Below are 26,883 nucleotides of genomic sequence, written 5' to 3' on the forward strand. Positions count from 1 at the left end.
AGGCTACCAGAGTGTCCACATTTAGTAAGTCTCATAGCGAGGTGGGAAGAGTGTGCCTGGGCCCTGGAGTCTCGCAGAGCTGGCTACTGAAAACAAGTTCTGAAGCTTCCCAGCTGTGTGAGCTTGGAAAAGCTGCTCCACTTCTCTGAGCCTCTGTCTCATGTGTAAATAATACTCGCAGAGGACGGCAGGGAGGATATCTAGCAGCTGCTGACTGATGGGCCAGAGCCTATCCGCACAAGTCAACACCAGGATTATCCCCCGAGGAAGCATCTGTTGTGACCTTCCTCATTGTTGGGATCTCTGAGCCCGACTGACACCCTTGCTACCGCTAACCCTTGCGACTTGTGCAGTTCTGAGATTCTTCACAAGGAGTACAAACGGGTTCACTACCACCCTTCCCTTGGAAACTGCGGGCATCTCACCAAGGAGGCCTTGCTGAATTCCCTGGCCTGAGACCCTGACATGGTGAGAAGTCTGAGCTCTGGAGTCTCGGCTCTACCACTCATCAGCTGTGTGACCCAGAGCAAGTCAATACACCTCTCTGGGCTTCGTTTACAGAGCACCATCGAAAGGCTGTAAGTGAAGATCATTATAGCCTTAGCTCTCTTAAGAGCTGTAGTGACAAATAAATGAGATCTCTCATGGGTCTGACACAGAATGAGGAATGGCAACGGATTAATAAAAGCCTGCTGAAGGAAGGAATCCCTTAATATCTGGGACGATGTTCCTGTGCCACAGAACTCCCCACATAGAACGTCCATGGAGGGCCGCGTAAGGGAATCAGCCCCTTCAGAACAAGACAAGGTACAGNGGAAGGAATCCCTTAATATCTGGGACGATGTTCCTGTGCCACAGAACTCCCCACATAGAACGTCCATGGAGGTCCGCGTAAGGGAATCAGCCCCTTCAGAACAAGACAAGGTACAGCCCCCCCCAGATGACGACTCTCCCTGGTCTCTATAGTTACGTGAACTAATAAATACTTCTTTTCAGCTTAAGCTCACTTGTAGGGAGTTTCTGAGATTGTGCAAACCAGAGTCCCTCGTGACATACAAAGCTTCTGAGACCTTTAGAGACTCACGGTTAGTGCACTGCGTGCCTCTCAGGGGTCCTGACAGCTTACTAGATGCCTTTATGCCATTTTGCCATTTAGCAAATAATTATTTTTTAAAGGAGCAGGGACTGTACAGTGCTTACAAACGTGGATTTTAGCCAGAGAAACCTGGCACCAAGAGCTCTGAGCGCAAAGGCTGTCCCTCCAACAGCTCGAGTGCAGGGCTCAGACCCATGTTCAGACACCGGCTGTGAAACCCGCCAGCTGTGCCATCTTGGGCAAGTCCTTCCCTCAGTCTAGGCCCAAAGTTCGCCTCTAGGAAGTGGGAACAAAGGCAGGTCCCAGCTGTCTTGGAGGTGCCGATTCAGTGAGCTCCGTGTGTAAAATGCTCGTGAACAGGCCTGACACACAGAAGGCGCACTGGGTCCCGTGGCTGAATCTCAAATGGTGGCCTAGGTTAGGGAACAGTCTGGGAGGAGACGGTGTTGCAGGACTGGAGCTAACTGGTGATTAGGTCTATCTTTGCTTTACTAATTACAGAAAAAAATGAAAACCACAGTGGAATTGCAAACATTTATCAGACAAGCCCAGTCTCCTTAAATGGAGCAAAAAACATCCTGTCAGGGGAGTGCCCTATCGTGGGGAATCCATGGAAAATAGCTGTGGTTCATTACAGGAAGTATCCGCTGGGCATCCATCATTTCCCAGCACTGTGCTTCACAGAGGGATCAAAGGGGAAGAGGCAGGGTTCCTGCCCCCTGGACATCACATTCGAGGGAGCAAGAAACACCCATCCACACGTCAAGTCAGCACAAGACCCTGGCTTCCACTATGGAGGGAAGTGCATGTGGTGACGGGAAGCACAACAGGGACCCACATTCCCACCTGATGCCGGTGGTAATGGGGTGTCAGGACAGCCAAAGGAGACTCAGTGAAGCCAGAGATATAGCCAAGGTCTGCACTCAGGAGGGGGGTTAAAAACTGCAAGACCTTGTGGTTATGGCCTACCCCCCCCAAGTCACATGATCTGCGTCTGAGAACCGGGCACCGTCAGTAAATATGGATCCCTGGTCAAGTTCATTAGCCTCTCTGAGCCTCAGTTTCTTAATCTGTAAAATGCGCCTAAATATGGCAATTACTCTCATAGGGAGAATTATAAAAATGAGCTAATTCTGACAGAAAGTGCTCAATAAATGCTGACAATCATAATGACTAGCAATATCCCTGTTTCTGAGCACCCCCTCCCTGACATAATACCTGTTCACATAGCATATCTCTTCTTTGCACGCACAACTAGTCCGTAATACGTTGGTGCAGAAAACACTAAAGAAGGGATTCTGGATCTGGGTAAGAAGGCATCGATGGTGCCAAATGCAGCTATGCAATGTGTGGAGAATGCACGAGGCAGCTACTAAGGGGCTCTGGAAAGGAAATAATTGGGGGATTGGGGAAGAAAATCAGAATTCGACTCACCATCAGTACCATAGTGAGTTTACCGCCGTTCCCTCTAGGACCCTCCGGCCTGGAGACAAGACAGCCTGACACCTAGAAATGGGTGGGATGGGCACACGGACAGGGCTCCAGGTGAGCCCTCTGGTTCTGGCACAAAGAGCAGGAATGCGGCACTGAATGCTGGGTACAGTGGTGGGGAAGGGGAGTGGCTCTCTCTCTCCTTGGTCTCTTATGCCTCAGTCTGCAGCCATCCTCAAGTACCCAGAACTCCAAGAGAGGGTGTGGTAAGAGGAATAATCGTTCCCCAAAGATATCCAGGTGCTACTCCCTGTTACTCAGAACACAAGAAGGACTTTGCAGATGGGATTCATTTCAAGATTTGGGGTGAGATGATCCCAGATTTTCTGGAGAGGCCCACAGTGGTCACAAGGGTCCTTGTAAGAGGGAGGCAGGAGGGCAGAGTGACAGAGCAAATGACAGAAGTAGTGCAAGGAGGGGCCCCAATGTGATGGCTTTAGAAGCTGGAAGGAGTGAGGAAACAGATTCTGCCCAGCAGCCCCGGGGAGGAGCCAGCCCTGCACACACCTTGACTTTCACGTTGTGAGACTGACCTTGGACTTCTGACCTCCAGGATTGCAAGGGGACAAATTTGTGGGTTTGTGGTCATTAGTTTCAGCAGACATGGGAGTCTCACATACGGGGGAAACCTCCTCTCATGTAAGAAGAGCCAGGGTCCCAAGACAGCGGGGTAAACACTCAGTGTTTTTTCCTCCCTGCGACCCCTCCCATTGGTTCTGGACACAGGAGTGGTCACGGGGAGTCTGTTAACCTTGACCGCATCCTCACCCCTTACACAAAAGTTAACTCAAAATGAATCACAGATGTAAATGTAAAATTATAGAACTTTCAGAAGGAAGCTGAAGAGAAGAATCTTTGTGACCCTGGTTTAGGCAAAGGGTTCTTAGGACTCCAAAAGCATAATGGAAAAAACCAAGAAACTGGATTGCATCACAATTAAAAAGTTTTGTTACAAGACACTGTTAAGAAATAGGAAAAGACAACCTACAGACTGGGAGGAATTATGTACAAATTACCTACCTGACAAAGGGTTTACACACAGAATATATTAAGAACCATCAAAAGTCAACAGAAAAAAAAAAACACTCCACCTAATTTTTTTTTTTATGGAGATTTTTTTTTCCTTACTGAGAAACAGAAGACTTGGGTACATCAAATAAAATCAATTTCTGGGAGAAAAAAATCAAAACCCACAAGAAAAAAAAAAAAGGTTAACACCTAATTTTAAAAAATGGGCACAAGACTTGAAGAGACCTTCCCCCAAGAAAAGATAAGAAGCAAGATTAGCACATGAAAAGGTACTCCCTTATCACTAGCCCGTAGGGAAATGCCAACTAAGACCTCAGTAAGACCTCCTACACAGACGAGCACTGTGACAGGAGCACATGCCCGCGAGGGTGCGGAGCACCGGAACTGTCCCCACTCGGGAACACAGGCTGGCAGGTTCTTACACTTTCGGAGCCAGCCATCCCCCTCTTCAGTATTTACCCCAAAGTCCACATAAAAAGCACATGAATGTTTATACTAGCTGGAAACTGTCAACAGCTGGGAATGACCCAAGCGTCTCATGAACGGATCAAGTGTGGTGTATCCACGTAATACAGGACTCCTCAGCACTGAAAGGACCAGACCGCTGAGACGCCCAACTTGCATGCTTCTCAAAGGAAGGGTGAGGAGTGAAAGAAGCCAGTCTCCAGAGGGTGCTGTGTGATTCCACATAGAGAACGTTCTGGAAAAGACACAGCCATAGTGCTGGAGAAGACAGCGGTGGTTGCCAGGGCTTAGGGCTAGGGAATGCGTGTGACCATGAAGGGACAGCACGAGGGAGAGTTTGGGGTGATGCAGCAGTCTGTATCCTCAATGTGACGGGGATGGGACCTCAAATCTAGACATGCATTACAGTTCACAGACCTCGACTCCAAACAAAAAAACACTACTTTTACTGTATGCTACTTTTTTTAAAAAAGTTTTTTTTTTTTTTTTTTTTTTTTTTTTTTGCAAAGTCAAGGCAAACAGGACTCCAGTCAGTACATTAAAGGTCATAACGTGGCCCTTCCTGGAGCACAGTGCAGTGAGCCCCCTGCTGGTTCATGGATGGCCAGAGAGGTCATCACTGGCCTCCCTCTACCTTCGCCTTCATCGAAATCTCATTCACCCTATAATCTCACAGTTGTGCACCCCCCCCACACACACATTTCTACCTCCTACGTAGAACAAGTTACTCATCTGGGCTAGTTGCAAAAATGGCCCCGATTATCCGCCGCTCTCTGCCTTGTCCTTAGCCCTGCAACTCTGCAGGGCCTTCCCACTCTGACCCTGGTCGAGGGGATGTTAGCAACCAGGACACAGGGCTTAGAAAGCGCTAAGGGTTGGGCTTTCCCTGTTCTTGCTCTGCCGCACATACCCCAGCAGCCTCCCTGGCCCCCGCTGCTCCATTATTCCCAGGCAAGGCCATCCTGGACCAGCCGCCAGCCAGCCGATCCCCAGACGTGGACGCAAATGCGGCCCCGGTCAGCTGGCCTCCCAGCCTACCACCCACTCCGCCATGATTATGGAGTGCGACCAGGGGACTGTGGGGGTTTGCCACACAGTATTAACATCGCAGTAGATACCAGACACCTCACCCAATAGTCAACATTCCCAGTTATCCCTCACAGATCTCACCTAACAAGTGCGGGCCAGAGTGCGGTGTGCGTGCACTGGCCCACTGAGAAAACACCGAGGGCAGATCGAGCACACTTTGTGCGACAAGACAACCAGGTTGGCAGAGAGCCGCCAACTTCCTGTGGGCTGCAGTCTCACCTCCCCACTATCAGAGAACTTTCATTACTTGTTATTTCTTTACTAACCCTAAAATAGGATGGAGGTTATTGTGCCCAAAATAACCTAATCTGCTTCCCTTGCTCCACACTGAATTTTCAGATGCTCCAATGTTTAAAAATAAAAGACAGGAAGTAGGACAAGCAAGTGTAATACTATTTAAGCTGCCAGCTCAAATCATTTTGGGACTGAAGTGAGAGTCTGAACAAAGGATTAAGTGAAACGCGACCACAGCTAAAATAAGTCCCCTTGGAGAAGCTCCTACTGGGTGACACTGCACGGAATCCTCTCGCCAAACCCGCGAGGTCTGTGCTACTGGCCCCGTTTTACAGATGGGGAAACTGAGGCACGGAGTGGTCAAGGTCACAAGCCCGCTAGGTAGTACAGCTGAGGTGTGATCCAAGGTCTTGCTCTTCCACTGAGGTACCAAACTGTCCTTGTTCATCCTACGAGAAGCTCAGAGTTTGGGCTTATCCATTTTAAGGAAATCGGACCATCCATCAAACACAACAGTTTCCTGGGGTGAAAAGAAGGGCTGCTGTTCTGGGGGAATCTGGCACTCGGCAGCCTGGTCTCAGCAACTTTGGGTTCGGCCACGGGGATGCCATCTTCATGCTGACAAGCTCACAGAGCCTCAGCTGCCTCTATCAACTTGACCGCTATCTGGAAAGAAAGAGAGGAACTGTGGCGGGAAGACTCACGAAGACTCATGCCCGCCCACAGCCTCAGGGAACGTGCTTGCCGGGTGCTCCTCTGAGAGCCCCAGAGTGCCAAGGTCTACGCGGGTTCTAGGGAATGCACACGAGCTGTGCATACCCCGCCAACAGCTGACGCTCTGACAATTTTCCCAGCAGGTGTCTAGTGTACACCCGGCATTCAGCGCTTCAGCCCTGTCCTGTTAAATCTCCGGCTCAGCCTTCTGAGGGAGAACCTAGTATCAGCCCCACTTTGCAGATGGGGAAATCAAGGCACAGAGTCCTTAAAACGTCTAATGCAAGATCACCGAACTGGTAAATGGCCTGACCTCCAGGCCTGTGGGGCTGCAGCCCTTTCTCTTAACAACGATGCCACTCCGCTCATACCTTTAATGTGAAAGTTCTAAAACGAGCCGCATCCCAGACTCCAGCAGAATCCCTTGTTAGCTCGTACATCAGTAATTTCTCAACCTGCCTTCCCAGAACGAGCTGGTGAGAAAAACATCCACCACTCTGTCACAGCAGCGTGACAAAGAGGAATGGAAAAAAGAGAAATCGAAACAAGGCATTGTTTTTCCTCAGTCCATGACCTGCTCTCTTTTCTGAGTGAGGCTTGCTAAGCCAGCTGATTGTGTGCTCAGAGGACAGTGTTCTAGGGGCCGAAGCAGGATGTAGGTCCTCCTTTCCAGTCCAGTTAAACACTCCGGGTATCTTAGACCCATGAAGGACAAGACGAGGCCGCAGCCCACGAGCAGACCAGGGAGGAAGGAGATGGCTGGGAAGTGTATGGTGGGCAGGCAGCCAAGACCACTTTTCGCCCCTGGCTTGAAGCCCTCCTTAGTGCTTTAACCCTTCTGGGCCCCATCCCCAGGCCTTTCTGCAGCAGTTAGTCGGGGAGTTAACCCCAAAGACGGGGAGATGGGTAGGACCTGAGGCAGCACCCACCAGGGGCCCCATCACGGCACATGCGATGTGACCAACAGCGGGGGCAGGTTTAAAGCCAGGGCCTGGAGCCCCCACCAGACACCCTCCAGAGGGGAGGGGAGGTGGCTATGACAGAGCCCGGGCTTCCCTTCCAAGAGACACGAGGACCCGTAGTGGGAACTGGGAAATCACCATGCATGAACAGACTCAGGAGCACTCTTAGTATATGCTTCATTTTGACCTAACAGTGACCAGGAGTCGAGGCTGCAGAGCCTCATCATCTCAGCTCTCATCCCAGCTGCGAGACTACAGCAGGTCCCGTCACCGGCCAGGCTCAGTTTCCTCGTCTGACGGCAGGGCACAGGAACGCCAGCCTCAAAGGGGAGATGCGAGCACTTCACATCAGAAGAGCTCCTGGCCTCACACCTGCTTTCTTCTTGGTGGCCGAGCCACGGACGGTTGCAGCCGGTTTCCTAAGGGTCAGCGACAGGGCAGCTTCTCGCGCAGGGTCAGGGGCTGTGCAGGCTGGTGCCGCTGACACCGCGGCTCAGGAAACTCTCTGCCGCGAGGGGCTGTCCCGCATTGTAGCAGGTTCAGCACCACCCCTGACCTGTCCTCCACTGCATTCGAGGACCATGCCTCCCGCCTGTGACAACCGGAAATGTCTCCCTGCACTGCCACCTGTCCCTGGGTTTGGGAGGCAACAGAGGCCCCAGCTGAGACCTCCGGGGTCAGGGGCACAAGGAAACCCAGCAGGGCTCAGGAGGGCAGGACACCGAGCGGCAGAAATCTAGCGACACCACGAGAAACAAGAGAGGGGCCGACCCTGGCTGCTCTGCATGAGACCCCTTGAGGCAAATCTCACTTGTGAACCAGATTCTTCAACCTAACAGGTGAAAGTAAGAGACTTCCATTCCGACCCTAATAACCTGTGACCAATTCCCCGGAATAGATATAGCGGCCCTCCCAGAACCCACCGTTGTTGGCGAGCTGCTCGAAAGAAAACCCCATCATGACCGGCTGTTCTAGAGGTCAACAAGCAGTGCCGATGGGCACGCAACGATGACAAGAAACAGAAAGGGTTGCCCTAGAGAGGGTGGGGACAACTGAGGCAGGTGGTCTGCCCGCAAGAGTCGAACATATGGCTGGTCGTAGAGCCGTCTCTGGGGGTCGGGAACCTGCCACACGGGGAAGGGGTGGGGCTGAGGAGCTGCACTTGGAGGCTGACCAGGCACCCCCCTGCCTGCGGACTGTTCTGAGGACCCATCGCTGAGGGGGCCTCCGTCAGGACGGTGGGGCTGCCGCATCCTGAGGGCTGGCTGTCGGAGCGACCTGGTCAGTATCTGGTCGTCACCGGCTCCCAGGACCGAAGGGCTTACCGCCTCCGTCCACCCTGCGTCCCTTCATGCACTCAAGAGGTCCGTCTAACGCAGGTACTGTTTGCTCTGGAAGCCTTCTGATACACAACGGCCTGCATGCGGCCACCACACAGATCAGTTGACAGCTAATCTTAAAATCAGATTTTATACCGCGAGAAGGGATTCTGCCATCTGGAGAATTCGAAGATCTGGCCAGCCGCAGATCCACATACTAATAACCGCGTGGGGAGAGCAGCGGCTGACCCTCTCACCCCTCCCTGAGGTCACACCTCACGGGCATTACTCACTTACATGACCTGTGTGGACCCACAGGCATCTGAATTGGCCACCATCCCCCAGTCGACAGGGATAAACTTGGGGACGTTTGTTCTCTTGCTCTTGAGTGTGGGGAAGGTGCCGTCAAGAAGTAAGATGCTGGGAGATCACAGAACGAGTCAGGAGGGGACTGCCCACCAGGGCCCTTATGTCCCAGTTAAGGGTGTCCGCCCTGGTGGCATGCTGCCTCCTCCCCCAGATAACACACCTGGTCAATAACGACAGGGTCAGGGTTGGAGGCAAAGAACGGTGACAAAGACTGCAGTGGGAAAGCCCTTCCCCTCCATACAAGCCTGCTCATGGTCCCCTGCAACCTTGGGGTGACACATTAGTGCTTTGCCCCCACTGTGCTGGTGCTTCGTTTGGACACAGCAGAAAAGGGGCCAAAGATTCTGTGAGCCCCAGTGGCCTCTATCTGGATTACTCGGGAGTAAAGGGCACAGTTCCTAAGGAGGGTCCCCAGTCACTGAACTTCCAGGTGAAGCTGTGAACTGTGTAAAGTGCTCTGTGCCACAAGCAGCTCCTCCCTCGTGCACAACAGCCGCAGAGGGTCCTCCTCGGCCCCGGACAGCTGCCAGTTCCAGAACCCGGCCCACAGACAGAGGCCTGCCCTCAGAGGTGCCACATTTCCAAGCTGGGCTGTGGAGCTGAGTCCCGGCCCCAGCCGGAGGTGGGAGGTGGGACAGGCGGGCTGCGGAGGGTGAGGGCGCCCCCTTGGCTGCCCGGGATGACTCGTTCGCCGCACTTTCCTGGCGAGGGTGACGGGGATGCCACCACAGTTGTGCCAAACCACCTGCTCCGTGGGTCCTCGGCCAACTTGGCAGCGAACGAAGAGGACAGCTTGCTATTTATTCTTCTTGCTCTGGGACTCAGGGCTAATTTTGCAGCTCCGTCATGCGGAGGGGAGCTTCTCTGGGCAACACTCCACCCTCACGACCCTGACCCAGCTCTGTCCGCGTTTCCTGCCTCCACAGGGCCTGCCTTGTGCTCCATGTCCAACCCTCGCTGTCACCTTGTCTCCTCTCCTATTTCGCTGGGCACCCTTCCCCACGTCCGTGGAGACCCGTGCCAAGTCTCTATCAGGAGAGTGTTCCCCAATTCCTGCAAGAGGATTCCTGGGCATTCTTGGCAATTTCCCAAATCACAACTTGTTCCTGAGACACTCCTAACATTCTATGTGCTATTTACTGCCTTGGAAATCTACGAAGATTGCTCCCCTAGCTGAGACATGGTGAGTTTGGTGGTACTCACGAAGAGCTGCGGCCTCGAGCAAACGCCCGAATGCTGGGACACACTGGTGTGCACTGCTGAGTGCTGTCCCCTGTCCTCCCACAGTGCGCAGACCCCCCCCCCTCAGAAGGACTGGGGTCCNTGGGGTCAAAACCATTCACTGTGCTTCCAAAACTTACTCCTGAAGACCATTCATTCACATCAAGTATAGAACGCACATAAGGTTATTAGTATCTATTTTATTTGCAAGAATGACTCATTGTTTGCAGCACATGGAGCCATGAACACACACTTAAAATGGGGCGGCAGCTAAAAGCAAGCCTGACTAATTCGACCATGACCATTTCTCTCCTACCAGTGCCTGCCTTGGTTCCTGGAAATGTCGACCTTAACCACCTCCGTGGGTCAGCTCTTTCTGGTTTTCCTTTGCCTCCCTGGTGTGGATTCTTTCACACTGCGGATGATGATTGCTGTACTGGAAATTTCCAGAAGAGAACTGCAATGCTCTCTCCTGATGTGTTGACACTTTTTCTCGAGGTTGAGCATGTAGGCTTCCTGAGAGGTGCCGGGCAGGAGGTTCCAGCTGATGCGAAGCTCAGGAACTGCAGTCCTTGGAGACACTCAACGCTGGCTCTTACCCGGCTCCCATCTCAGCCTCAGGACCCCACGGAGACCAGTTTCTAAACCCAACGTCTTGCTTTCCCTTCATCTGCTCCCAGACCAGCTTCTCTTCTGTCCCCTTGGCACATCATTTGCCCAGACATTCGGCCTCAAACACCAGGCATCACCCAGTTCAGGCCCCACTGTTTCTCTGGGTTACCGTGAAAGCACCGTGCCATCCCTCACTGCTCCCCACTGTTCCCCCCCACTGCCCCGGCCGCCAGCATGATCTTCCGAAAGCACAGATGTGAGCCCGAAGGCCTGCACGGGCACCCCTTCCAAACATCAGGACAGAAACTCCCTCGAGACCTTCCACCCCAGGTCCCAGCCGTGCTTTCCGGGGCACGCTGCCTGCAGGAGCCAACCCTCTGCTCTCTGGCTACACTGAAAAGAACATCTTTCCCTTTTATGCCTAACAAAATTCTGCGTATCAAACTGGCATATGAGGGTAGGGTTTAGTGACATCTGTCAAAATTTTTAAATGCACCTGCCCTCTGAGCCAGAATGGCTTCTAAAAATCAATCCTACAGACCTATGTGCTGAAATGTATACCTATTGCAACATTCCTGGCAGCACTGTTGGAGGAAGAAAAATCTGGAAACGTCTGAAATGTTCCAAGAGAGCAAGGGTGGAATAAATGACAACACAGGCTCTGCAGTGGATACTATGCAGCTTTCGCCAGGAGTGAGCCAGCTTTAGTCAATGAAAAAGGCAAACTACGGAACACTGCGTAGAATCTGGCTCTGACTTACATAAGTATGAACAATTTCTACAAGATTACATAAGCAGCCTGATGGCGATCATGGCGGGGGTGGGGCTGGTTTGCACAATACTCAGTCGGGTGACGTTAACTTCTTCGTCTCCTATCTTTCTGTAACGTTTCATTTTTTTTCATACCTTAAGTTTATCACTTCCTCCAAAACGTCTGCTCCCCAGACTCTCCTTCCCCCGTGCTTCCTTTCTGCTGGTAAAAATAGTTACGCACGTACATGCTTACTATGCGCCAGGCGCTGTTCTAACGGCCTGACACATACGCGCTCATGGCGCCCTCAGGACCCCCGTGAGGTGGAAGCTACGAATACCTCCATTGTACAGATGAAGACACTGAGGCCAGGAGAGCTTGTGACTTGCTCAAGACCACACTGCCCATCAGTGGCAGAGCTGGATACAAACCGGGCGGCGTGACGCGTGAGGAGGCACTCTGCAAGCTCCTATCGAATGAATGAATGAAAAACATGTGGCCTGGTGATATCATGCACATGTATGTGCTGGCTCCCGACACAGGGTCCATGTCCTAGCCATCTGTATAATACCCCTGCCAACCTCTCTGCTAGCCAGAGGAGGCACTCAATAAATGTGTGTTGACTTGAATACGGAGATGGTCTACACAGAGTAGACTTGGGGCATCTCTACACCTGCCTGGCCTGGCGGGATGCTGGTTGCGTCATCAAGTACTCTCATACCTGACAGCCAGTCCTCCAACACATCAGGGTCCAGTCACACCTCACCTGCCCTTCTCATCACCTTGGCCCAGACACCAACTCTTCCAGCCCAGACCCTGCCTCACCACCTGCCCATCTCCAATTTTATTCTCTCTCCCACATCTAGAGTGAAGTTTTAAAAATGCAAATCAAGTCATTATCACATCCCTGCTCTAAACCCTTCAGTGGCTTCCCAACTCATTGAGAATAAAGCTCAAAGCCAATGTTATAGCCTCCAAGGCCCCATACGGTCTGGCTCTATTGAGCTCTCCAGCCTCATTCCCTTGTGCGCTCTGTTCTGGCAACCTGGCCTTAATCTGACACAACAAATTTGCTCCTGCCCCAGGGCCTTTGCACTTTCCTCTAACTGCATACCCTTTCCCCAGAAATTTGTAAGATTTTCCCTAAGAGAGGCCCCTGAGGTCCCGATCATCTGATGGAAAACATCACTGTAAGACTCTAGGCTCTGACTCTTCATTAACTTTCTTCAAAGACCTTATTACTTGACAGCATATGTTTGTCTATTTTTCAACTCCCCTACTCCTTAAAGGCAGAGGGATTTTTTGTTTTTGTTTTTGTTGTTTGTTTTTTAATCTTTTTTTCTGTTTTGCTCTCTACTATAACCCCAGTGCTTGCTGAGTACTTAGTAGGTGCTCTGTTTCAGTGACCAGTGATAATGTTTGCAGAATGCAGGCTCCTCGGACAGGGACGTTCCATGTGTCCACTCAGCAGAGTGTTCTGGAGGTGTTCCAGCGTCCCCCACTTTCTCCGGAACTCGCTAAAGCTGTACCATCCTCTTCCTCCTCCCTTTTCTCCTTCCTCTGTGGAACTGACGTCTCCCCACTCCCCATCAAGCAGAAAGAGATGGCAGAAGTGGAACACGATTACTGCGTGGTGGGAACGCCTGGGGGACACGGAGGTTATCTGAATATTAGAGAAGAGTAGCTGGGGCCCCTGTCACTTTCAAACAGAGGGACTCATTCCCATCTCCTGGGGCCAGAGCCCTGAGGATCTGGTGGGCCAGCGACCTGGGCCGAGCACTTCTTCCATATCCCTTAACAGCAGCCCTGGAAGTAGCCCAAATGGGCTGGAGGTGATTTAACCATCATCTCTCCAGCAGAGCAACAGGGTAGCAGGTCTCCCAGGGGAGGTGCCCCTGGCAATGAGCTCCCAAGCAACGGGGAGCTTTCCTGCGGGAGAGGCCTGACCTCTAGAGAAGAACACTGCCACCTGGACCCAGGCTGACCTCTCTGGCTCCCTGAAGAGCCAGAGCTCAGCTGCCACACCTGGTTTCCCCAGGGCAGGCCCTGTGTCACTGGAGCGGGAGATCCCCAGTAGGGGAAGGAGGGCGGAGAGGCTGGCTTTAGGAATAATTCAGAACGACTTTGGGCACATCACTTAAATTTTCTGGGCCTCCAGTTTTTTACTTGTAGGGATAGATGGATGTATGGCTGCACGAAGAGACAAATAAGAGAAACGTCCGTGGGGATTTTATAAGGATTCTCTCCTCCTCTTTCCCGTGAGCCTCATGACTGACAGCGGACATCACGGAGCAGACACCGTGCTAGTTCTCTCACGTGCCCTCACTGAGCACCCCAACAGATCAGCGGCCCTCGTACAACTCTTGCCATTTTATGCTTTATGGCACAAGACACAGAGGCCAAATCCTTGCCCGAGGTCGCCATCCTCCTTCGTGGTAGAGCTGGGGAATATCACAAACTCTAAACTCCCCACCCTTTCTATTTGGCTACCAGGGATCTCAAACTCCTTTGCCTTCGAGGGCCCAGTAGTGACCCAAATCAGTGAAGCCAGCCAAGGGGAGATGCGAGACAGGGTGTTCGGAAAGGTGCCCAACTGGGGCATGCTCAGCTTGCAAAGTGAATGCTCTCAACTGGAGACTCAGGGTCCCCCTGGTGGTGCACAGGCTGGGACATTCCTCCCTGAGCTAAGCCCCTGCTCACTGGGAGAACATGGCAGCTCCAGTTTCAGCAAGGAATACATCCAACAGCTTTAAGAGTAAAGGCAGCAGCAGAGGGGGGGGGGGGGGGTTGAGGCAAACATCAACCACATTTTCTGATGAAAATTCAGTTGGGAATTTGTGCTGTGACCTACATTACCCCAGCCTCCGCCCCCGTACTTTTCCTCTCCCCTTCAGGAACAGCAGAACACGATGCATTTCCCAAGGATGAATTACTCGGCAGAAAACATTTTAATAATGTGCTAAATGACAGCACAACAAATCATTTAAGCCTTCACCGATTTGTGGTCCAGTTCTACGGAATGAATTCTTGGATTCCAAGCCTCCCTCATTAACAGGCTTTCAAAAGAGCACCTGACATCCCCCCAGCGTCTGGGGTAACATGTGCCACATGCCATGTCTTGGCGCCCACCTTTCCCTGAAATGCCAGGAGGACGCAAACAACGCGGGGCTCCCAAGGAGGCAGCCACTGGGGGGCTGCTCCTCATGTGCTCACCATCTTGGGGGCAGACTCTGGGCCCGCCTCATACACAGAGTTCAAAATGTAAACGGCCTGCTTTCTACCGTCCCGCTTTCTATAGAGGACTGCTGCTGGCATTAGCAAGGAGGCAACGGGAGGCAGAGAGATTTGGAGAATAAATTCAACCAGCTGATTCTTCGACTCAGATTTGTGCAGATGGCAGAAGACTTGCAAGTCATGATGCCCCCTGCAGAGCACAGGGAAACCCGGACACAGTGAAGAGAAATGTGCGTGCAAAAGCAGGTTCTGTTGGATACTGGACTCCACGCTGCACAAGCCTCAAGGTTTCAAGGAAGACTGATGGAGGAATATGAGCAAATTCTACCCACTTGCTTTGACTCCCCTGCCCGCCTTCCCTCTCCTGCCCAAGATGGAATGGGATCACCTTTAGGAAGTTCAGCGTGGACCAGCTCATAGAACATGCGTGGGAGCAGAGTGTGAGAGGAACGCACTGTGAGTAACAGTCTGGTCCTCCATCCCGCCTAGATGAAGTGGCCGGTGGGAGGCAGGACTGCAAACTCTAGCCTCTACCGGGGCCAGGCAGGTAATGCAAGTGAGTGTACACAAAATACAGCCCAACACTGACAGCCAGTGGCAGGGAAGTGGCAGAGTCCAGAAGACGACAGGAGCAGAGGTCTCAGTGAGGGCAGGGCAGCCAAGTGAGGCTGAGCGGGTGGGGTGGGCATTCTTCCGTCCCCGCTGCCGTAACAAAACACCACGGACTGGGGGGCTTAAGCAACAGACATTGATTTCTCACTGTTCTGGAGGCTGAAAGTCCAAGATCAAAGGGCTGGCAGATTCGGTTCCAGGTGAAGGCTCTCTTCCTGGCTTCCTAGATGGTTGCCTTTCACCGTGTCCTCACATTGTGGGGGAGGAGCGGGAGAGAGCGAGCGACAGAGAGAGAGAACTCTAATGCCTCTTTCCTCTCCTTTAAGGGCACTAATCCCATCATGTCACCCTTACAACTTCCTCTAAACCTAACGAAGTCCCCAAAGCCCTACTTCCAAATACAATCAGACTGGGGTTAGGGCTTCAACATACGAATTATGGGAGGACACAAGTGTTCAGGCCATAACAGGATATGACCAATTCTGATAACAGATTTTTTTTTTGACACCGTCTCATATTTTGATGTTGGCATCACTTCAGTTAAGATAAACAAATAACCAAAGCCCAGTGGACTGGTCACAGACCAGGTCAGAGGGGCAGGCTCAATCTGCAGGCTATGGGTTTGTCCTGAAACACGGGATACGGCACCAAACTGCCCGGGCTCCCCGTGTGCTGGCTGGTAACCCCGGCAGCAGCAGGTAACCTCTTTGGGCCTCTCTCTCCTCAGCAGTTTAGAGGGAAACCTCATCAAATTGTCATGCCATTGGCAAGTTTACAAGGCTCCACCTACTCGGTTCTCATGAAGACTGGAAGAGATCAAGTGGGGGAAACACTCAGGGTCTGTAGTAAGTGCTCAGTAAATGGAAAGGGACAGGCGGCGCCATCCTTAGGAAACAAGCCCACTTCTGTTCAGTAGCTAAAAGGGGGTTTTAGAATCCTGAGTCAGCATCTGAAAGAGCTGAGGAAATCTGCCAAGAATAATTATGCTTTGTGGGGTTTATTTCCTTAGTCAAGAGAGTTTTGTGTTTTTTTTAAACTAGAAATTTCTGAGGGCGAGCTCTTGAGCAGAAGGCCAGGCACGCTGTTTTCTGCAGGCACACATAAATAGGAAATCGCCGCGTGGACGTTCACCAGCATGGACACACTTGGCCANGCAGGCACACATAAATAGGAAATCGCCGCGTGGACGTTCACCAGCATGGACGTACTTGGCCAATGTTCACCTTCCATTGCCCCAAAACGAACGGATCTGCAAACTCCACCCTGGATTCCCACCTCACTCAGAAAAGACAGAGGAAGACAGGGCAGCGTGATCTGCACTGCGAGGAAAGCCAAAGGGGGAAAGTGGCTTAATCCCAACTGGGGTCTACACTAGTGTTTACTCAGAAGTCTGGTGTCAATAGCGTGTCACCTGCCATAGTCTCTTACTGAAATTCTTTGTATTTTTTAAAGCCTGTGACATCAAACCCTATGTTCTCTGTGCTAATTAGGCACAAAAGGTTTCTCCCTCAGCTGTGACAGATGGCAGCCAGCACGGCGGAGCTCGCCCCACACCCTGAGACGCGCGGTGAACGCGCAGTTTCCACCATCCCGCAGGCTGCTATTTGGTACACACATAGCCAGAGATGCCGCAGCCGCCCATACCCGCAGGAAGGACGCCAGCTTGCGGTGAACAGTCTTTCCTCCTCCTCGGACTCGGGCGAGCAGCCCTGCTCTGCGTCAGGGTCTTAGGCCCGACTCTCTCACTTGGTTTTCATCAGAAACTTAGCCCAAATTTACAGGACTCAGTGACAGGTTAGCAGCCAGGGAGCTGTCTTGAAAAGAAGGGGGATCGCCCTCGCCAACTGTCAAGCACTTTCACAACAGCAAAGCTAAGGCCCGGGCCGCACAAGACAATGAGAGAAAGACGCCGTGCCCCATCTGGTGCGTCCAGGAAACAAGGTGCCTTGTACTGGGGGCGGGNCAGGACTCAGTGACAGGTTAGCAGCCAGGGAGCTGTCTTGAAAAGAAGGGGGATCGCCCTCGCCAACTGTCACAGCACTTTCACAACAGCAAAGCTAAGGCCTGGGCCGCACAAGACAATGAGAGAAAGACGCCGTGTTCCATCTGGTGCGTCCAGGAAACAAGGTGCCTTGTACTGGGGGCGGATTACAGGCTTTGTCTTCTCATAAAAGCCCTGAAACAAGTAGAAAAACACAAGCAAGCTACAAGCGGTAAGAGGGGCAGTCAGGCCATTGTCTGTCTGGTTGGAAGTTCGATCTGGAAATGCCAGGAAGTGTGACCCAAAGGCGCCCCCACGGACACGAGCAGAGGAAGCTTCCCAGTCTGAAGTTCGAGCATCACTGGTCATGAGAACAGGCCCCCAAGCCCTTAGGTGCCGTTTTTCAAGAGCTAGACTAAAAAGCAACTCCTATTTACCCCGACCCATCACACAGACCCAGACCAGAGCTTCTCAACTAACGAGTCCCAATCCCATTTCCGGGGATCCACAGGTTTGCATATGGGGCCTTCCATCTTGTGTTTCCATGTGATGTGAATATTCTAGAAATGATATGCTTATGTTCTAGAGCATCTGAAGGCGCGACGGAAAACCAACTGCTTCTCCATCACCTCGGTCCCGATTCCAGGGTATAAATGGGTCAGGCTAATGCCAGACTTAACAGCACAGACAGGACTCATCAGTGATCAAGTAGTGACACCAAGTGACAACCACCTGCCCCAACATGCTGCACAGATGTCCCCCACAACGTGACCGGAGAAGAGGAGGACATGGAGTCCGCACGGAGACACAGGGGTGCCGCACAGGGCAAGCAAAAAAAAAAAAGAAACGTGCCGCATTACTGTGAGCAAAGCTTCGGTTTCAGAAAACAGCAACATCCACTGTGTTGACAATTCTGAACTGTAATGATTTTGTAAGTGCTTGACACGTCCACCAATGCCTTTCATTTTCTTTTCACTTTTATGAGATGTAAGAACAAGAAACTTATACCTAATTTTAAGTTAGTTCACACTTAAATTATTGTCATATTAATATGACTTAAGTTAGTAGCAGTGGAGTCTGAGAATGTTTCCTTGCATCCATTACCCCCTGAGGCAACAGTGATGGACTGATTTGGTTCTGGAACATTCTGTGAGCTGCAGAGAAAATCAATCTCTCCTTTGATCAGAAGGTACGAAGTATAAAACTGCACAGGCCTGCATTTAGTTGCAAACCTCAGCTCAACCACACCCGTCCGCAGATTCGCGGTCTCGAAGCCCCTTCCGAAGTCCGCAGTGCGGCTCACAGCGCTGGGAACACCTGGGCCCCGGTGTGGCGAGGACACACACACACTTTGCTGGAGAAGAGGAAGGAGGAGGTGCTGGGCGGCAGGCCGGCGTGAAGCGTACTTACACAAAGAAGGGCATCAGCTGCACGAGGGTCTCCTTCTTGGGGCTGGCAGCAAACTCGGGGGCCACCTGGATGACCTTGTTCATGACGCTGCGTAGGTAGTCCTGCAGCTGCTTCCTCCGCTCCTCCACAAACTTGGCATCCTGAGGAAACACACATAGGGATGCTCAGGTGTGCTCTCTCCATCCATCCAAAACAGCCCACAGAAGATACAGCCGTCAGTCAGCACTGGGCCAGACGGTGAAAGTGTGCGAGCAAATGCCTCGTGCGGACAGCGTCTGAGGCTTACATGGGCGGTCCCACTGAGTGACAGGGAAGACGCTCATGATATTCTTACTAAGAGAGGCACAGCGGGTCCCTGAAACCACCTACAGTGTGTTCCCACGAATGAATGAAGTCTTACACCTGTGGCTGTTATGTACCGAGCACCTACTACAAGCCAAGGGTGGCGATGGGGCCTGGGGACTGAACCCGGACCCCAGGGCTCCCTGCTGTGTCGCTGGTGGAGGTCACAGGCCAGTGGGGGACACACCAATAAACCCAGTGAACACACAGGCCAAAATAATTATGTATCACACTAAATGCTGCCTTCCAAAGACAGTGCTTAATTTGCCAACATAGGAATTTTCCAAAATATGAATCAGTCACTGCCATTTAGGAAAGGTTTTATGGATAAACAAATTGCACCTTCTCTTAAAACACTAGGCTACTTGGCAGCAGGAGGCCCGTCAGGCTGCAGCTGGGCAGCAGGGCTCCTGCGGCAGGCACAGGCCCCCAGGTCCATGCAGTCTCTCCAGCCCTCCATGCTCTGGGGCTCGGTGCTCCTGACCCTCCCCATTCAGAGCCCCCAATCCACCCCTGTGTCTCTTGGCCCTCGGTGGCAGTGCCGGCCTCCCACGTGTGCCTGCTGGGCACTAGAACTCGGACCTGTGTGATGATCTGCCATCCCACAGTCAACATCCTTAACAGTTTCGAAATAAGGGGCCCCACCGATTCTGCAGCCCACCCTGCTCATTCATATCTGCACTGGGGGGCCCTGGATTACTACAAAGAAGCCCTGGCCAGCCTGTGGGGGGCAGGAAGCTCTGAGAGCCACGTGGGGTGAGTAAGGGAGGAGTAGAGAGAGGGCAGGAGGGATGGGGTCATCCATCCTCACCAGCACAAGACAGGAGACATACCCTGACTCAAGTCACATGACAGATGAGAAAGTGGCGGCGTAGAGAGGGTCTGGGTAGCGTGTGCATGAACGAGGTCCCACACACGGAGCCAGGCTAGCACAGAGCTGGCCCAGGAGGGACTCGGCAAGTCTGCTGATAAAGGCTGTGCTCAGAGGCACCCAAGAACCTGCCCAGAGCCTCCCCTGATCTCGGGAGAAGAGGCCCCACAAAGCCCAGCCAAGGCCCTGAGCACATCAGGGAGATTCTTTAAGTGTTGCCCCATTTAGCAAACAAAAATACAGGATGCTGGGTGATAGCTGAATTTCAGATAAACAACGCATAGTTTTTCAGTATTCATAACTCAATATTCAATAATTCATGACTCAATAATTTCTCAGTATTCAACTACGTACCACACAATAAAAGCTTCCCATGCAATATTTGGGACATAATTTGAACTAAGAAATTATTCATCGTTTATCTGAAATTCAAATTTCCCCGGGCACCCTATGTTTCATCGGGCAGCCCTCCCGGAGCACCAGGTGGGAGAAAGGGTCACGGAGCTGCTGGGGCCGGCAAGCCCCCGCCCCCACCCCGCCAGGCCCTTTCTGGGTCACAGCCAGGTCTCGCCCAGAGCCACCCCGAGCCCGTCTCGGCGCCTCTCCTCGGGAGGGTGAGAGCACTGAATGCTGCCGACGGGCGCTCCATCTCTAGGGCTGGCCCAGCCCCAGACGGGGACTCAGGAGGGAAGCGCACTGGGCAGGGAGAGCAGCAGGTCCTGGGCCCGCGCTCGAGCCTCTCACGCCACCGCCTCCCTGGTCTGAATGCTACCTGCCAGCTCTACAGTCCCGCGTCACTGAGCAGCTAGACGCTCCTCCTTGGGAAGATGGTTCATGGGCCAGGTGAGCGTGGAAGGGAGCTCAGGAGGCCTGAGTTCTCATTGGCACAAAAGCCCACAAGGCCCTCCTGAGAGGCTGCAGCAGGACAACAAAGGCACCCATGGGTCCCAGAGGAGCTCGCAGAGATCTCTCGGTTTCTGCAGCGGGGAGAGTCAGCGTGCTCTAGAGCGGAGACGGGAGATGGCTCCTCCCGGTGCCTGCAGGGCTGGCGGGGGAGGGGGCAACAGGATCCCAGGGAGGTGAGGATGCTCAGAAGGTGGGAGGATGCCACCCAGGGGTCGAATAAGGCCCGTTTTCACTTGTCTCAGAGCCTCCTCTTACCCAGGTCCCAGAGGCAGCAGTGCCGTGGCAGAAAGGTTATCACCCTAGAAGAATCCCAAATCCTTGCCCGTACGTATTCCTCCAGATGGCCGGGGCCTGGAAACCCGGCCAGCCCCTGAGAAATCCCAATATGGCAGCAACCGCACTTTGACAAGTGGGCAATTTTTACTGGAGCAATTCACAATAAGCCAAGGTATTTGTGGAATCTTTATTCATGCTCTGTGCTCAGCGCGTTCCTTGCCTCGCATGCTTACAACCCATCTGAGGCTGGAAACAGAAGCTGAGAAAGGGAAAGGAAAATGCCCGAGGGCTCAGAATCCGGAGGCGGACGAGCGGGGTCCTGGGTCTTCAACCTGCTCAGAGTCGGAGCCGCCCTCCACCCAGAAGACACTCTTCAACTTACAGAAGAAACAGCTACGAGTCTTCCAAAGCACAGGCTTCCCCAGACCAGGATTCAGTTCACACAAATTCCACTCGGGGGTCAGCGCTAGCAGAAGCCGATGACCATGGGAGGAGGAGGAAGCCTGCCACCTCGGTGCCCGGCGGCCATCCTCTGCTGGGGACACCGCTTCCCTGGGGTCTCAGTCTGATTCGGAGGTGCCGACACCCCGAGTCCCCACAGAATTTGCAGTGGGGCAGGGAAGATCTCAGAACTCTTCGTGGAAGACTGCATTTTTCCTATGTCTGTCATTTCATTTTTACTTTATTATGGAAATTTCGAAATACAGCAAAAAGCAGAGCAAATCATACCAGGAATCCCCATAACCCTTTATCTAATAAAAAAGCCATAACCCTTCTCCATATTTGCTTCATCATTGCTACCTTTTTGCTGAGGTCTTTTACAGTAAATTATAGTCATCGTGACATCTCACCACCGGGGGCTTTGGCATGTCTTCCTAACACATGAAGAACGTTCTATTTAACCACAATACCATTAGCGCCTCTAACAAAATGAATGCTGATTTGCTGCTGTTATCTCATACGTAGTCTGTGTTTAAACATTTAGTTTTCAAATGTGCCTACTGCTTCTCGAATTTTTTTAAAAAGGGGCTCTAGTCCATCCCAGAAGGACACTGGTGATTCCAGTAGGTTGAATGCAACACTGTCCAGAACAGACTCCCCCTCGGGGATCTGCTGGGTTCTGACCTACTGGTGAAGACGGTCCTACTTTTTCCACCACAAGCTGCTGGTGCCTTGTATCGCCTAAAAATATTAAAACCAGGATATTTCAGCATAAAATCCAGATTCCTGGCCTCCCTTGAAAACTGAGCAATCTTGCCGTCATTAGCTGAAAGCACAGAGCTGCCACCCCTCCCAGCCTGCCCCTCTTGGTCCGATCCCCTGCCTGGCCTCCCAGGGCCCCTATAAAACCATCCAAGAGACCACACTGTGGGACAATCGCACCCCATGACATTCCCTCAGGCAGGTAGAGCGACCTGCGTCGCCATTTACCAGCTCCACCATCAGGTGCCTAAACCAGGGGGAAGCCTCAGGCTTCTCATCCAAGAAATGGGGCTAAGGATGGAGCCTACCTCACTCGTGATAACCTAGGCTAAGCCCCTGGGAGTGAACATTGTCTGCCAGGCTGCGACAGATGATGATTCATGGCTGTTCCTCCACGATGTTTCCCGTCAAGGCATTTCTATGTGGACAGGGTGATGACAGGCAGGCAGATGGTGGATGTCGAGGCAGGGGGCAAGTGCTACGAAGCTGTGATCCACGGGTACTCAGGGAAGCTCGAAGGAAATTTGCAAGGAACGGAGGAGGGTCTCAGTCAGAGGAGGTCACCCCTGAAAACACTGCTTTAGCATCCTCTGGAGAAAAGACACGTCAGACAGAGCGACTAGGTGGGCATCCTCAGGTGGGGGACAGACATGCCAAGGAGAGGGATGAGCAAATGCAAACGACAAAGGCAGGAGGTCCGCCGGGGCAGCAGAGGGCAGGCCCCATAGCAGGGCTCAGCCGTCTGAGCGAGAGTTGACTAGCGGCAGGCGGAGGGGATCATGCACAGCCTCGCAGACCATCGTAGAAGGCCGCCGGCAGGAGGACGGACGTAGGAGAGGCGTGATCTCATAGGCATTTAGGAAGACCGCTCTGGGGGACACCGCCTACAGGCAGCCTTCGACAGAGAGATCTTTCAAAATTCTGTCATGACATTGTCCTAGGTCAGAATTCTTCAAAGGCTCCCTGTGAACTCTATCCACTCCCCAATACGCATGTCTAAACCGTTAGCACAGCTCACAGGGAGCTGCACAATGTGGCCACAGCACGCCCTGCCAACCTCACTTCACGTCTCCCTGTTCCGGCCTTCAGCCCACCCAACACTGTCAACGTGTCTGCCCCGACTCTCTCCCCATCACACACACACTCTCCTGGTGCCTTCTGGCCTTTCCAGAGCCCTTCCCTTGTCCTAGAATACCTCACAATTTTGGTCTCTGCTCTTGTGCCGCCACCTCTGAGAAGCCCTCCAGGACACACTAGCTAATGTTGCCCTGTTCTCTTCTTCGCGGTCCTCGCCGCTGCCTGGAATGGTCTTGCTGACTTAACATGTGCCTTCTGCTCCCCCACCTCCCTTCATCAATTCTAAGTCCCAGGGAGGCAGGTCCCTTACCTGTCCTGTTCCCCCCTGTATCACCAGAGCCTAACGCAGTGCCTGGAGATGAAGAGAGGCCCCATAAACATTTACCGTAAGAATGGATACACGCAGTGGATGAATTCAGGGGAGGAAAGGCAGGCCACCAGGCAGAATGGTTTGAAGGCTGTGGCCAAGTCCAGTGAGAGAGGACAAAGACCCCTGAGGGGAGTGGGATGGAGGAAAGGAGGCTGGCCTCCNGGCAGGAGGACGGACGTAGGAGAGGCGTGATCTCATAGGCATTTAGGAAGACCGCTCTGGGGGACACCGCCTACAGGCAGCCTTCGACAGAGAGATCTTTCAAAATTCTGTCATGACATTGTCCTAGGTCAGAATTCTTCAAAGGCTCCCTGTGAACTCTATCCACTCCCCAATACGCATGTCTAAACCGTTAGCACAGCTCACAGGGAGCTGCACAATGTGGCCACAGCACGCCCTGCCAACCTCACTTCACGTCTCCCTGTTCCGGCCTTCAGCCCACCCAACACTGTCAACGTGTCTGCCCCGACTCTCTCCCCATCACACACACACTCTCCTGGTGCCTTCTGGCCTTTCCAGAGCCCTTCCCTTGTCCTAGAATACCTCACAATTTTGGTCTCTGCTCTTGTGCCGCCACCTCTGAGAAGCCCTCCAGGACACACTAGCTAATGTTGCCCTGTTCTCTTCTTCGCGGTCCTCGCCGCTGCCTGGAATGGTCTTGCTGACTTAACATGTGCCTTCTGCTCCCCCACCTCCCTTCATCAATTCTAAGTCCCAGGGAGGCAGGTCCCTTACCTGTCCTGTTCCCCCCTGTATCACCAGAGCCTAACGCAGTGCCTGGAGATGAAGAGAGGCCCCATAAACATTTACCGTAAGAATGGATACACGCAGTGGATGAATTCAGGGGAGGAAAGGCAGGCCACCAGGCAGAATGGTTTGAAGGCTGTGGCCAAGTCCAGTGAGAGAGGACAAAGACCCCTGAGGGGAGTGGGATGGAGGAAAGGAGGCTGGCCTCCACGGGGCCTCAGGCAGCAAGATGAAGACAGATAACACCTGCACAAGGACAGGGAGCTGGTCCTTCAGAAACCCCACTTGTCACATGGGCACCCGGGAGGAGATCTCTGTCCTGTCGGAGCCTGCCCCATAGGACTGGGTCAGCGCTGCAAGGGCCATGAGGTATTTCTGAGTTCACTGGCTGGGCCGCAGAGCTGCAGCCTTAACAGTGCAAGAAGTGCCCGCAGTGGACGGAAGCCTAGCTCATGGAACCTGCCAGACTCATCCGGGGGCTGCTTGTGCGCCCCCGCGGCCGTGACCCTGCTGTCATTTCTGTGGTATTCCTGTCACAACACTACCGTCAGTTAGCATTCAGAGCCATTAGCAATCCTGGGGGTCAGTCCCCGCATCAGAAAAATCAGAAAAGAACACCCAGGGCTCTATGGATGGGAGTATTTTCTTCCCTCCGGAAAAGGGTAACTTTGTTTTGAGCCTCAAGAAAATAAAGACGCCATCATGTTAAGAACAGCAATTGTGAAGGGGCGCCTGTGTGGCTCAGTGGGCTGAGCATCCGACTCTTGATTTCAGCTCAGATCATGATCTTGGGGTCAGGAGACTGAGCCGGGCTCGGCGCTCAGCCGGGGAGTCTGCTTGTCCCTCTCCCTCAAGCTCCCCTCCCAGCTCATGCTCGCTCTCTCTTTAAAGTCAATAAATAAAAACCTTAAAAAAAATAGCAATTCTGAAAATGATGGAATACTGTAAACCAGACAATGAGCCGCGCTTTCTAGAACAAACACTCGGCCCCTGACCCTCCACGTTCTGACACTGTCTCCGTGAGGCCGCCCTTCCTGTGAGCTGCCTGCTGGTGGGCAGAGTGACTCTGTAATCCCGAGTTCCTTTTCATTCTCATCTAAGAACATCACAGTGTTTTACAAAATAAATTGGAGGTCTGGTTCCATCAGGAGTGGTGAGTGGCGAGTGGCTCAGGCCCTGTCGAGAGACGGCTACTCCAGAGTGAGCTGATCTGACACACGGTCCCTGGCTGGAGAATTCTGGAACATTGATTAGACTCCCAGGGGGCCCAGCACAAGGATCCTCTGGCTACAAGATCCCCTCCCCTGCCCAATTCTGAGCAGAATGGCTTACCCGCCCCCCATTTATTCTCCCTGGGAACAAGGGAGTCAGGCTTCCCAGCATCCTTGTGAGGTGGGAGCCATGGGCCAGGCCTGGCAGATGCGACATGAGCTAACCATGTCCAGGCCTTGCCAGAAGAAGGTGAAGACCCTGCGACCCTCTCCTCTCCCTTCTCTTCCCTTCCTCTGGGAGTGTGGCGGTCGTCTGGGAAGATGGCAGAGCCACTCATGAGGAAGCCACCACACCCCCCCGACACTGGGTGTGAGCTGAATGAGAAACTAACTTTGTGGCCGAAAGCCACAGAGTTCCACATTTACATCACGTGCTTTCAGAGGTCCTCCTGCTAATTCCATGGATTCTCACGGGGCACATACCCTGGTGATTTGCTGCAGGCCTGCCTGTGTCCAAGGCAGTGTGCCTTGAAAGAACACACACTGGTTAACAGATGTGGCCCCTGCCCTTGAGAAGCTTCGAGGCTGGTAGGGGAAGGAGACAAGCAGCGGGTACACGAATACATCAGGGTAAGTGCTATGGGAGAGCTGCATGTGGGACAGTCAGGAGGAAGGCAGATGGACTAGCCTGGCGAAAGCAAGGCCCCTGGGAGGAGGCACCTTCAAAGCTGAGACAGGAGGAGAGACAGAGGGCAGATCTAGAGGCAGGGAGAGCAGTGGGGAGGCCGCTGTGGTCACCCAGGCAAGAGGTGCTGGTGGTGTGGCCCAGGCTGCCAACCTCGAAGGGAAGGAAATGCACTCAAGTTCTCGGTCAGACATGGGCTGGATTCATCCGCTTACTCATTCAACGATCCAGTCACTTCCTGGCTCATTCATTCATTCAACAGACATTGCTTGGGGCCTGCTGTGAGCCAGGCACTGTGAAGGCCTGGGTCCTGACTTCAGGGAGCCTCTAGCCGGCTGGAAGAGGTAGGCAAGGCAGTGCCCATGACACTGCACACGTGATACAGGTGTGTGCAGGGTGTGCTGTGGGGTACAGGGGGCGTGCCCTGAGGCTGGCGTCCTATAACCACCATCACAGCAGTGGCAGCAGGGGCTGGCACTAGTCACGTGCAGGGACCAGCTCCTCCGTGGGCGCTGGGCCGCGCACACCTCGGCACAGATTCCCTGCATTCTCAGAAACGCACTGAGACAGGCACTTCCGAGAGAGGAAGCGGAGGAGAGGCTGAGG

At 53.0% G+C, this 26,883-nt stretch overlaps 1 protein-coding gene across 6 annotated transcripts in view; it reads right to left on the reverse strand.

Moving 5' to 3' along the window:
- The window catches only part of SNX29 (sorting nexin 29), a 546,533-nt gene that overhangs the window by 38,634 nt on the left and 481,016 nt on the right, over nucleotides 1-26,883 (reverse strand). For 5 of the 6 annotated variants that reach the window (XM_034670353.1, XM_034670354.1, XM_034670355.1 and 2 more), the window contains one exon: nucleotides 18,590-18,729. In XM_034670353.1, coding sequence (XP_034526244.1) covers nucleotides 18,590-18,729 — 140 coding nt within the window. Of the gene's footprint in view, nucleotides 1-18,589; nucleotides 18,730-26,883 lie in introns of those variants that run through there. The other variant, XR_004628481.1, reaches the window with a different exon arrangement.

This window comes from Ailuropoda melanoleuca, chromosome 10 (genome assembly GCF_002007445.2).
Source record: "Ailuropoda melanoleuca isolate Jingjing chromosome 10, ASM200744v2, whole genome shotgun sequence".
Taxonomy (NCBI): domain Eukaryota; kingdom Metazoa; phylum Chordata; class Mammalia; order Carnivora; family Ursidae; genus Ailuropoda; species Ailuropoda melanoleuca.